Below are 12,128 nucleotides of genomic sequence, written 5' to 3' on the forward strand. Positions count from 1 at the left end.
TGCGTCACGTACATTTATAACTACACAGTTTCATAAACCTTTAGTCGGAATCACCACAGCTTCCCCATACAAAACAGCTGACTCTAAGCGCAGGGGATATGTGGCGTATCCAAGGAGGAATGTAACAAGACCAATGCGTTCTTCAGGGTGCTGGTCAAATTTCGTTAGACAAAATTCAGATTTGTCATGCTAGTCGGCCCCGCCAAAATTAGACACACCTTGGCAATGATACAGACCAATCACAAACGTGTGTAATAACCACGTGATCCAGAACAGGCATCCCAGTTTGTGGCCGTGGATTGCCAATATTATTTTGTGTCGAGCAGTATGATTCGCTGCTTGGAGTACCGGGTATTTTTTATCAGGTGGCATTTTTTTCGCACAATTTGTGTTTCGGACAACTTTTCGGCAGTTCAAGATGGCTACCATTCCCATGCAGACGTGTGGCAATTTGGCTCTGTTGTCTTGGCTCCCTCAGCTTTCAAGGTACTACACTTTGCCAACACTTCTTGGACGCGAATGTGGCCAATCAGACATTTTGTAAGGTGTAGTTTGAAATGGTTCATTGAGCTGTGACGTCACGAGCACATTTTGACTGTAGTGCAGTTAGATTTTGCTTTAGTGAGGCAGTGAGCGGTTTTGCCGCGCACGGTATAGCACGGCCTGTTCTTCGCCCAATAACTCAAAGAAAACCTCTACAAAATTTACCTTTATTTTTATATATTTACCCAGTTTTTGTACTCCTGTCCCTTTTCCCAATCATGCCTAGTTCACTTTTCCCTGAAATGGAGCGGAATGGGCCAGGGCTAGAAGACCAGCAAGCCTTACTTGCTCTCGATTTGAACTCCGTGTTGACTCTCCACGACGGCAACGAAGACGATAGGTCTGCTTTCGACGACAGGTTGAAGAAAAGCGTTAACATGACTGAATGCGTGCCGGTACCCAGTTCGGAGCATGTTGCTGAAATCGTAGGAAGACAAGGTAGGTGTAGTTTCATTGAAGTTTGACTGATTTTCAACAGAGTTGAGTGTTAGTTTTTGTTCGGCCATGTTCAGTGCGAACAAGCTCGCTACGCTGTGTCGTCATGTACTCACAATGGCTTTTAGTAATACATGTAATATGCAGCGTTCGCGCTATGTTTGCAGCTGACTCATCCCATAACTTGTTTTGTATTTAATAAGTGAAATATCACAACTGCCGTTCCGACTAAAAGGGTAACTTAAATTTCTTAATGCCCGTTTCTTTCGATTATACTGCAGGGTGCAAAATTAAGGCTCTGCGGGCGAAAACTAACACTTACATCAAGACCCCAGTGCGTGGAGAAGAGCCAGTGTTTGTGGTAACAGGCCGGAAAGAAGATGTTGCAATGGCCCGACGAGAGATTCTCTCCGCCGCGGAACACTTTAGTCAAATTCGTGCTAGTCGCAAAAACAACGCCAGTTCGCTTGCTCCCGGTCCACCAGGTCCGAATACGCCAGGTATGACAACCATACAGGTTCGCGTGCCGTATCGCGTAGTTGGGCTAGTCGTTGGCCCTAAGGGAGCTACCATTAAGCGGATCCAACAACAAACGCACACGTACATCGTCACCCCGAGCCGAGAGAAAGAGCCCGTTTTCGAAGTCACCGGTTTGCCGGAAAACGTTGAAAGAGCTCGAGAAGAAATAGAAAGCCACATAGCTATGCGCACTGGCGGCTTGATCGACTCCACTGCCGACGACAACGATTTCGCCAGCAATGGCACGGACACGGTTGTAGGTTCTATGAATGGAGGCGGTGACATGGGTAGCTCTCTGTACACAGGTAGCTCTGCCCGCAACTCCTATGGAAATAGCAATAACTTCTTGCAAAATCAACATGCTTCTTCAAATGGCATTCACACAGCAAGTGATATCTTCAGTTTTGCCAATTCCAATGGTACTACGAAAATCAGAGAGTTCAATCCAAAGATAAGTGAGTTCAATCCCAATGCCGACCCGTTCATCACCAATACTGCAACCACCACTAGCACCACCACAACTAATGGATATTCATTGTTCAACTCTGCATCGCAAGTCTCACCAGACTTAGGCATCGATGTGAGCAGCTATGATTCTCCATTGTCTGCAAATATGTGGGGTCTTGGTCGCAATACCATGTATAATGTGCCAGCTACCACTGCCACATCCATACCACGTCGTAGCAGCAGCATCTCATCTGCCTCTACACTAGAGGGGCCATCAGTGGGCAATCCAGGAGAGCATCCACCAGCTCGCCGTATCCATAGTGACCCCCTCAGTGGAGGGCTGTCCAACATGACATCGTCATTTTCACCAATCATCAATAGTTTCCCAACAACTACCTCTTCTGGGTCAAGCAGCACTTCTGCCTCAACTAGCCCTACTAACTCCACTGGTTCTATGCAGCGTCCTAAGAAGGAGAAAGAGTGTTTTATGTGTTATGACCGTGAAATCATAGCCGCTCTTGTACCCTGTGGTCACAACCTATTCTGTATGGAGTGTGCCAATCGTTTGATGGAGAAGTCTGATCCCGAGTGCCCCGTCTGCCACCAGACTATCACTCAGGCAATTCGTATATTTTCTTAGTAAAAACTTAGCATTTGCATAAAAACTATACATTCAAAACCCATAAAAATATTCAAATTTAAAAGGAATACGAGAATTTTGACTTAAAAATGAATGGATATGCCTATAACTTACACAAGAATATTATAACTTTAACTACAAAAATATTTTATTCTTTGAACATAAGAAATCTATTTCATACTAAGATGTTTACATGAATAAGAGTCTAATTTAATTTGGATTTTTCAACGTCGCTGGGTTCAGAGCTTTATTTAGAAAGGCTTGCAATCTGCATCAGATGGTTAGTTGCATTTATGAATTATCACAAATTATGACAATTTTTTTCATTTTGGGATATGGATATAAAGTATTGAAATATAATTGAAATTTGGTTTTAAAAAGTATATTTTACCCAGCAAATATTTTATAGTCCAAAAATATAAATAGACTTATTTTATTCTATATTGTTGAATTAAAAATGATGTTGCCCAAAGTGGGAATTTAATTAAAATAATTGAAAAAAAAGGAATTTTTGAAATAAATGATGCATTTCTTGTTCTAACATATATATTATTTGTATAAATAGCGACTGACTATATGGTAATTCCGTTGCACTATAGTTAGAATTTACTTATTTTTAATATATTATTTACAAACAGTTTATGTATATGTAGGTGTGAGACATGACCAAAAATATACTGTTGAACAAAGTTTAATACAAATGCAAATATTTTTTATTTTTTTGGCCTGTTACCAGAAATGGCCAGATATACTAATATTATTATATTTGCTGAGACTTGAGAATTATGGAATTGTTATTAAAGTTTTATTTTTCTGTCATTAAAGTAAAAGTTCTTCTACATTAAGTTTTTAAAAGTGTAGTGTTTTAACATTTTCTAGGTGCCATGTTCTGTGAATGTCTTGTTTATATATGTCCTTTGTTGTTTTATTTTGTACCAAAAATACCATGGTGTCATGCATGCCTTAGAGCAAGTTGTGCATTTTTTGAGCTGCCCGAAAAATTCTAATAGCCATGTTGAAAAGTTTCAAATGTATGAGGCTGAACTATTGCAAAGGTCACTTAAATTGCACAGCTTGTGTACTCTGGCATGACATATCACCATACTTTGCATTACATTGCCATTGCATCTGCCTTTATTGAGTGAATTGTACAGGCTCGTGTAGCAGTATTGATGGACTTATTCTGAGTGACGGACTTTGAATACTAATTCCTTTCAAATCAGCAGTTGACATGGTGTCGCTGCATACCAAGCCAATCAGTACCATGTAATAAACCAAATATTCAGTATTTACATTTTTTGATTTATTAAAAGTTGTATGTTTATATAAAGAACTATACAGTTTTTCTCCACACTGTTAATATCAAGGGATAAAACTTCACTAATTATACAGTTTTTGTGAGTATTCAAAGTATTACTAATATCTGCTGGCAGAACTTTTTCCATCCTTGTATCTGTGTAATGCACCTGCTTGATATTCTCATTATGACAAGCATTAAAGATTTATTCCTGAACTAAGAGAGATGTTGAGCATTGAAATTTGTTCTGTGATAATACTATATCTAGTGAATATGCTCATTTAAAATCTTTCAGCAGTTGTAAAAATTCTCTATATCTTGTAATTACAGAGCTTTTTTTTGAGCAATTCAGTTCCCAAAGCATACTTTGTCAGCTCATCTTTGCAATTTTAATTTTGATAATTGCATTGTCTGACAGAAACCCATCAATTATGCAACTCAAACACAAAGATGAACTTTCAACCACTATTGATTGGGAACAGTAATGTGAAGGATTTCATATACTGGTGTACCAGTAAAGACTTGCATGGGAGTGCGTGCAGATTAAATATTTTGCCTATCAGGGCCATTCCAAGTTTAATGTCAAGTGTGGAACCGAAAACTAGCAATACACACAAATTCAGTAACATCAATTTTGTGAATACTTCCATTTCTGTTCAAAGACAAAATTGTGATAAATTAACTCTTTGAAATCCCCACGGTGTATGATGAACCCTCGCATTTATTTATAAAATCATAATCTGTGTCAGAAGTTGGTATTCCCCATCGCTAAATCATGAGCAGATTGTTTTCTTGTTATCCCTGTCATATTTCAATGAAAATGTTGAACTTCAAGTTTCACATGTATTATCACCTAATTTTTTTTGCATTCTCACACTGAAAACAGTACAGTCCTTTTCAAGAGGCCAGTAGGCCTTTTATTTACAACAATACAAAATGATGCTGAAAAATACTTTTATCCTTCAGACAAATGAGTGTTGCTGTGAGCAGAAACGTCATGCAAATGAGGCTTCTTAATCACTGTTGCATAACACTTCATCTGTTAGTCTGGGGCATTCATGTGCATATTGTGTTAAATCCCCTTGGTGCAGGTGTGTTTTTTGTTCAGTGGCCAGAATTATACAGGGCCAATTGATCTTCATGTCAGGATTCAATTAGGATTCATTTTGATTATTCAGGCACAAATGGAAGTTGTAACGGGTGTGAAAAACTTTAATGTTGTGATATGTGGTAGTCTGGTTGACTTTGCCAAGTCAAACACAAATTTGCAGTTTGTTTTTACCCACTCGGATGACCCAAAATTTGAAGTTTTACATTAGCCTATACAAGTGAACGTTGATGTTTCAAATTATTGAAGTGAAAGCATATCAAGGCAGTTTGTGTAATAGCTATTTAAAGGTGCTCAAACGTGAATCTTATTCAAGAGATAAAAAGTAACATAGTTATTTTGAAGGAGGAATTCATCAGTAATTTTGACCCCAGGCAATATTATTTTGAATAACAACAGCCTTGGATTGAATAGCATGGCCACAATAGATGAAATGACCACTGTTGTCTGGCCATAAACTATTGCCTTTCTTATGGAAATTAAGCTTGCCTTTTACTGTCACCAGCAGTCATAAGGATGAACTACTCACTGTTCAGAATCAAAATGCATAGCCCTTGGATGGGACTGGGCAATTTCATTGGTTTTATAATACATGTTCCAATTAGAGGAGTGATTTGCCCTTTTGTTCTATCATTATTGGACTGACATTCAATCATGTTTTCAATGTGGACTCTGACTGACTTCCCTTTGTCAAAAAAAAACCTGATAAAAAAGGGTTTGGTGTTGACATTGTTGGAATATCAACTGATTGGATTTGTATGCGCTGACTAGACAACATATATCTGTAAATTTTGTTAAAATTTTACCGGTAACTGTACATCTGATGTGTCTTACAAAATATGTTCCTCATGTTTGAAGTCCTCTACCTTTATAAGGGAACAAGTGACCTCAAGGTCATGCATTTTAATGATTGTTTTGAGAGCAGTCCAAGTTTTGTCATGTAAGTTTAAACAAGTACATACAAAAGGTGTGCTGAAATTCTGAATGACCTTTCACAACAACAAAACCAGCTTTGTTATATTCTACGCCAATGAAGTTTTGTCAATATAAGTGTCTGTACTCACACGTCAATGTCCTTATTGCAATAAACCACCATCTCTGATCAAACCCATGTTACTATGTTTTAGTCAATTTGAAAAAAAAATTGAGACTGACTGCAATTTGACCAACCATGTGATTTGCTCATGTCAAATTCCCCCCCCCCCCCTTCACTTTGTGTTCGCCTTTCACCAGATTGCAGCTTTTAGCACTTAGCTTTGATTCACAACCTCTGCTCGGGGAGAATTTCCGATGAAAAACCTGTCAGGTTTAGGGCAGAGGAGTCTGAATGTTTGAATTTAAAGCAGATTGGCTAGGGCCAACCGTGGAGTGCACATACTTTGCTAAAGATGTGAATCAGAGAACATGCGGATGTGAACTGAATTCTAATGAACTGACGAAAAGCTCGAGTTTATCTGTTGGTTTTCTAGCCTTTTGTCGTTGTTCTTTAATTCTCCAGACATGTCAGACATCTTTTACTTGACATTCCTGGCTGCTGTTAGACTATATCCCTTCTGAGTCTGAAGAGTAAGTGGACAACACTCGTCTCTTGCCCTTAAAAAATCCAAATGATCACAATATTATCAGATTTCAAGGATATAGGTGGTGTCTCAATTTGGTATTTATGTTACACGCTGAGTGGTCCATATTGGAATTCCAATGTGCGTTGTCATGCATACTTGTATTTAGGAGAGATCAGCTTTTAAATCGCCAGAGACAAGACCTCAGCTGCTGTGCTTGCAACAATTACTGAACGTGTGTAAACGTAGTTCGCATTCGGCCCTCCTTTCTGCTTATTAAGTATTCTGACCAGGTAGAGCCTGGCACACTAGCAAGGTACTAAATCAAATGGTTGGCCTTCAACTTACAATTAGTGCAGTCTACTGCTAGTGTGACCCAGCATTCTAAGCATTGCGTGAGACTCGAGTCTGTCTCTGGTTGAAGCAAATCTCTAATGTAACACACGTGACTTGAAATCACACTTGCTGAACACCTGAAAACAATTTCAGATGGGTTTGTGTCATAGACTGTTATCACACAATGTTGGAATGACCATTCACCACAATTTGATAGAAACTGGTGTCCTTTCCAATATTTTGTCTTGAGAGCTCTTTTACCCAGGAAACTGTAAGACCACACATTTTAAAACCCTCTCAGTTGGAAGTTGAACCTGCAAGCATGTCATAAAAGTTTGACCAACATTCTTGTGGTGTAATTTCTAGAACAGCTCAACACTTGGTCCTTGGATAAAGTTCTACAAAACCTGGTGTACAGACGAAAGCTCAACGAATGTTGATAGCCTCATGGCCTGATACTCTGACTTGAGATGGGCAATTAGTTGAAAAATTCTGTGACTCAACCTGGTACCGTAGAATGCAAACAACAAAATGCTTCATTAATAGTCACTGCGTTTTCATAATTTCTAAGAAGTCAGATTAATTTTATCAGCAAATGTGTTACTAAGGTACTTGTGACAACAGTATTATACCCAGAATTCCCCAAATGAGAACAAGGTCATTTATGACAGCTTTGAAGAGAAATTGTAATTTTCTGCTGTACCAGAACATCTCATTGGTACAATTCAAAAACTGCCAAAACTGTTTCATACCCTGAACGATTTTTTTTTTCAAAAATCCTTTTAACAAAATACAGTTTCAATATTTTTTTCAAAAATTTCAAAAATTCTTTTTAACAAAACATGGCAGTTTCTTAACAAAGAGGGACAGAAGTATTGTAACACTTCACTGGATGTCATTGTCTAACCCCCCTCTACCCAACAAAAATAACTTCCTGTTTCTAGGGACAATGGACCATATTAGTTAATATGTATGTCATTAACTAGATGCCAACAGCTAGGAAGAGAGGTCCTGTCCCCATTATGCACAGGTGAAGGTTATAAAATCATTCAGCCAGGTAGAAACTAGTCAAGGCTAACAACCTTTCTCAATGACAACATTATGTATTCCACAAAGGTAAATGTGATTCTATTGTGGTGGGATTCCTGTTTAGTGGTTCTGATATTTTTTTATCCACAAATATTCACCCTATTCTATTCAATTGAATTGGAAGGTTCTTGTCACAAGGACATGAAAATACATATTTCTGGTCCAGTGGAGTGTCTTTACTTTCCCGTCACAGGTATTAAATTCACAGTGAGCATTATAGCTGTGTTGTTTCAGTATTGGTCCGAATCCCAGACGTGTTTGTATAATGTACTGTATACCTTCACATTGATTATATACTGATGATAAAGAGCATTGTTGAAATTTTCGTGTTGGCTGGCATAGACATGCCAGGATGAATCGAGTTAAGATGATAGACTTTCTTACACACACAAAAAAAACGGTTCCTCTAGCCCATGAAAGAAATATTGAATGATGGACAGAGATTGGAACATGAACTGCTGTGTGTACATTGGATGACTACGAGATGGAAGTTGATATTTGGAAACCCTATGGGATGTGTTTTCAGTTTTGCATAGTTGTGACTCCTGATTTCGCCATGAGAGTTCATCGCCAACCTTCCGTCTTTCCTGTATTTTTTTAGAAGTGACCATATCCAGTACACTCTGATGAAGTCAGAAGAATTATCACATTTGACATTGTTTGTATTCACTGTTTTTGCTAAGGTTTGGGTATTTGGTTTGGGAATCCCCGGACAATTATATTTATATTCCAACTAACCATGGGGAGCCCTGGTTTACTGGGGTTCTGCCCTAAACAAAGCAAAACATGAAAATATACACTGTAGTTGCATTTAAACAGCAAATATCATTGCATTATCACAACTGTAAGCAGAATTGAGCACAGTATATAAACTCTCATCTGTGCATGTAATTTCCAGTTGTGTATATTTTCCAAATTACCATACTACATGATATCATCGACAGGGAAAAAAGCTTTCTACTTTGCAGGAATCTATATAGAGTGCCTGCATACAAAACATGACAAGTTTACCAAGGTTTAAATTCTCATCATGTTATTGTCATCATGTCTGGTTGTTTTGTAGTATTTGTCCTCTTTTCTCTCTTCTTAAGTTTTTTTATGGCATACTTGAACGTGCAAATCTAATGTATTGGACAAATTGCACATTTGAATTCATCACCAAAAAAATGGCAAATATTTTTAGATTTTTTACAGTGGAATATTATGCATAGATAAATGGATATATGTTAATTTATGTAACGATTCCCTGCGTTGCTGTCGAATTCTTTCCTGGGCGATAAGGTGATGCCAGTCTTCTGTTACATCTTTAACCCTTTGAGTGCTGTAATTTTTCCCGCCAAAATTTAAGTGCATCATTTTATCAGTTTTTATGAATTTTTCAGGAAATTTTTTTGATAATTTTGGACCAAGCGGGTTTTACATTTCATTGACTACAGTTTTTCATCAAAATTTTGGCAAAAAACTGAAAAAAATTTGACTGGGTTACATTTTATAAAGGCGACAAAAATTGACTTTGGCGCTCAAAGGGTTAATAGTTTATGATGTAACTTGAAAAGTTAACCTGGCAACCCAGCAACTCTCGTTTACATGTGAAGGAGAAAACGAATTCTAACTTGTTCACAATCAGTGAAAATGAGTTTGCTGTCAGACGACAAATGATAATGTGAAAATTCAGAGCATGTAAGTTTAGCAAATGTTCATCGCAAAAAAAATCTATAAACAAGTACATCAGCGGGACCAATGTATGGCCGAAGCTTAGCAGAGGTGAAAACCGTATCGTAAGTCACATGTTTGACTGTTTCAAGTATATGATTGTATTTAACATAGTCACTACTTTGCTTGGCATTTTCTCCCCAGTTGATATAGTGGCCAAATCAAGTCGGAGAATACGGATCAGACACATTTGTATGGGACACAATATAAAGATTGTTTGTGTGTGTGTGTGTGACAAGAACAATAACCAGAAATTGCAGCCAGTCATGCACTATCTTTTTGAAATACCATGGACACAAAGATTAACCAGACTCTCCAGTAAAAGCTCCAATAGTTTTCAAAAGAAATGTTTACAACAGATTTTACAAGATATCATGTTCAAAAAATCTAAGTTCAATGTCACTGTCGTTCCATGTAAGATGCAGGTTCCTCTTTATGTATACACCATGAAGCCATGAAATATAGGATTTATGAGTTTCTCATGTTTTATAGAATGTGTTGATACAAATATTATAGTCACCCACGACTTAAATCAGTAGAGAGGTTCACCGACCTTGGGTATAATTGGCCTTGTTTCTGGAGCAGTTGTTCTTCTTTCTTTTGTCTCTGACATGTCAGTGATTAGATCACAATCGATTACGTGACAAATACTCTAATAATAGTTTTCTTCTACCTTTTGTGATTGTCAATTGAAATTGCTAATGTGTTGTTATGTTCAGGTATATTGAAAGCTGTGACACTGGAACTGAGAAATTGCATTTTTATCATGATGAGCCCAACGAAGTAGGTCATTTTTTTTGAGGCGTTTCAGTGCTGTAATACCTGAAATCATGACACCACATGCCTTTCATGAGCAAAGGTGAAATCTGAGTGTTATGCAAAAACACAGTTTTCAAATCAGCTCAGTTGACAAGCTCAGACACACAGCTTGTCAAGGTTGGTACCCATAGTGCATGGATGTAGACGTATTGAGTGTATGGGTGCAAATTACGGTCAATTTACAGCCCATAATCCAGCACTACGTCGTGAAAGGGTCTACAAGGTAAGTATATTTGTCAATCATTTCATGATGGCATCCTCTCTATTCATCCATTCAAGGAGATGTGGGTGCCTTCTTTTCTCAAAGACTTTACACAGACTCTCAAAACATGAAATCATACTATTGAGTGAAATACACACACTGGTATGAGCATGAGAAAATACTCAGTATTTCTCAGATTATCTGCTGTCTGCACCCATGGAGCTAGAAATGGATTCGTTTCAAGCTCCATGCTGCACTGTACAATTTTTTTTCATTCATTGACCTGGTACGATAGACCTTTGGACAATGCATTTTTTTACAAGCCGTAAGACAATTATTTGGGTACCACATACATATTTTCACAACTAGCCAGACAATGGTGTACCAGGATAAACCGTGACCGTTCTTTGGAATATTTTATGTCTTGAATTTCCAGGCAAGACCACTGTGGTTTCAATCCGTAGAGTTTCTAATGTTGGCTGGCATACATGAGTATAAAGCAAGTTTGTGTTGTTTAATGCAGTATTCTGCAATCTTTTTAGTCCCATGTTACGTACCCCACATCGAAGAGTTTAGTGGTTTGCTACATAAACCAAAAGTCAGAAAGTTTTGAACAACATCAATTCTCGGATTTCTGAAAGTTCTCCTCAGTTTACGAGACAGTTAAGAAATCTGTTCAAATGTGATAATACAAGTAATATTTAAAAGATGAGTTTTATCTCAGAGAATTTTTTCTGTTGTCTTCATGGTACACCTCAATTGTTGGATGTGAAACTTTATGTTTTTGAATAATATTTGAGTCCAAAATCTTTTTCAAACCTTTCTTTACTCATTTGTTACATCACAGCCAGCAGTCATACATCGGTACACCCAGGATAAGTGTTCTGTAATGATCAGCTTGGTTATAAATTCACAAAAACCTTTGTTGCTGACGTTATAAATTCCCTGAAGCAACTGTTGCGTACTTCAATGTCACGTATCTCAAATTTGAAAGTATTGTATCAAATGTGAAATTTTTATTAATTCAGTGAGAATTTATAAAAAATTTGGACATTTTGTAAATTTATAAACAAATATTTATTAGCCAAGTCACTTGTGTGGACAGACGGCTCACTGCTGCATATTTTAGCGTTTTCCTTTTCACTATATCCTCAGGTTTCTTCAGGAACAGCCATTTACCTGGTAGAAAACTGTCATTATTCCAATCCCCATGAGGTGAATGGCCTCATCAAGCCTTCAAATCAATATTTGATAAACCACAGGAAGCTTTGTTGAGATTTGCAAAATAGATGTACTGTATTGACTTCACTCCAAAGGCACAGAGAACCAGAACGAATGAATTCAAATGTCCACAATCCCCCTTTTTTTCCGTCCAGTTTTCTAATCAAAGCTTTTTTGTTTTCATGGTAACAACAGTTATC

At 37.6% G+C, this 12,128-nt stretch overlaps 1 protein-coding gene across 2 annotated transcripts; it reads left to right on the plus strand.

Annotated features, from left to right (window-relative positions):
* The first annotated feature begins 274 nt into the window (after nucleotides 1-274).
* On the plus strand, nucleotides 275-4,101 carry LOC139121507 (RNA-binding protein MEX3B-like). Of its 2 annotated transcripts, none has more exons than XM_070686418.1 (3): nucleotides 275-486; nucleotides 770-981; nucleotides 1,260-4,101. In XM_070686418.1, the coding sequence occupies exons 1-3, from the start codon at nucleotides 419-421 to the stop codon at nucleotides 2,582-2,584; spliced, it is 1,605 nt and encodes a 534-aa protein (XP_070542519.1). In that variant the 5' UTR covers nucleotides 275-418; the 3' UTR covers nucleotides 2,585-4,101. The 2 variants fall into 2 exon arrangements, with proteins under 2 accessions (XP_070542519.1, XP_070542518.1); XM_070686417.1 differs by having other exon boundaries at nucleotides 404-540.
* Nucleotides 4,102-12,128: the final 8,027 nt, after the last annotated feature.

The sequence above is a fragment of the Ptychodera flava genome, chromosome 21 (assembly GCF_041260155.1).
Source record: "Ptychodera flava strain L36383 chromosome 21, AS_Pfla_20210202, whole genome shotgun sequence".
In the NCBI taxonomy this organism is placed as follows: domain Eukaryota; kingdom Metazoa; phylum Hemichordata; class Enteropneusta; family Ptychoderidae; genus Ptychodera; species Ptychodera flava.

What these genes read in the sequence shown, in the direction of transcription:
- LOC139121507 (XM_070686417.1), top strand. Translation starts at nt 419, where the DNA reads ATGGCTACCATTCCCATGCAGACGTGTGGCAATTTGGCTCTGTTGTCT. An exon ending in TGTGGCCAATCAGACATTTT is followed by an intron (nt 541 to 769) that starts GTAAGGTGTAGT and finishes AATCATGCCTAG; the next exon opens with TTCACTTTTCCCTGAAATGG. An exon ending in TGAAATCGTAGGAAGACAAG is followed by an intron (nt 982 to 1,259) that starts GTAGGTGTAGTT and finishes ATTATACTGCAG; the next exon opens with GGTGCAAAATTAAGGCTCTG.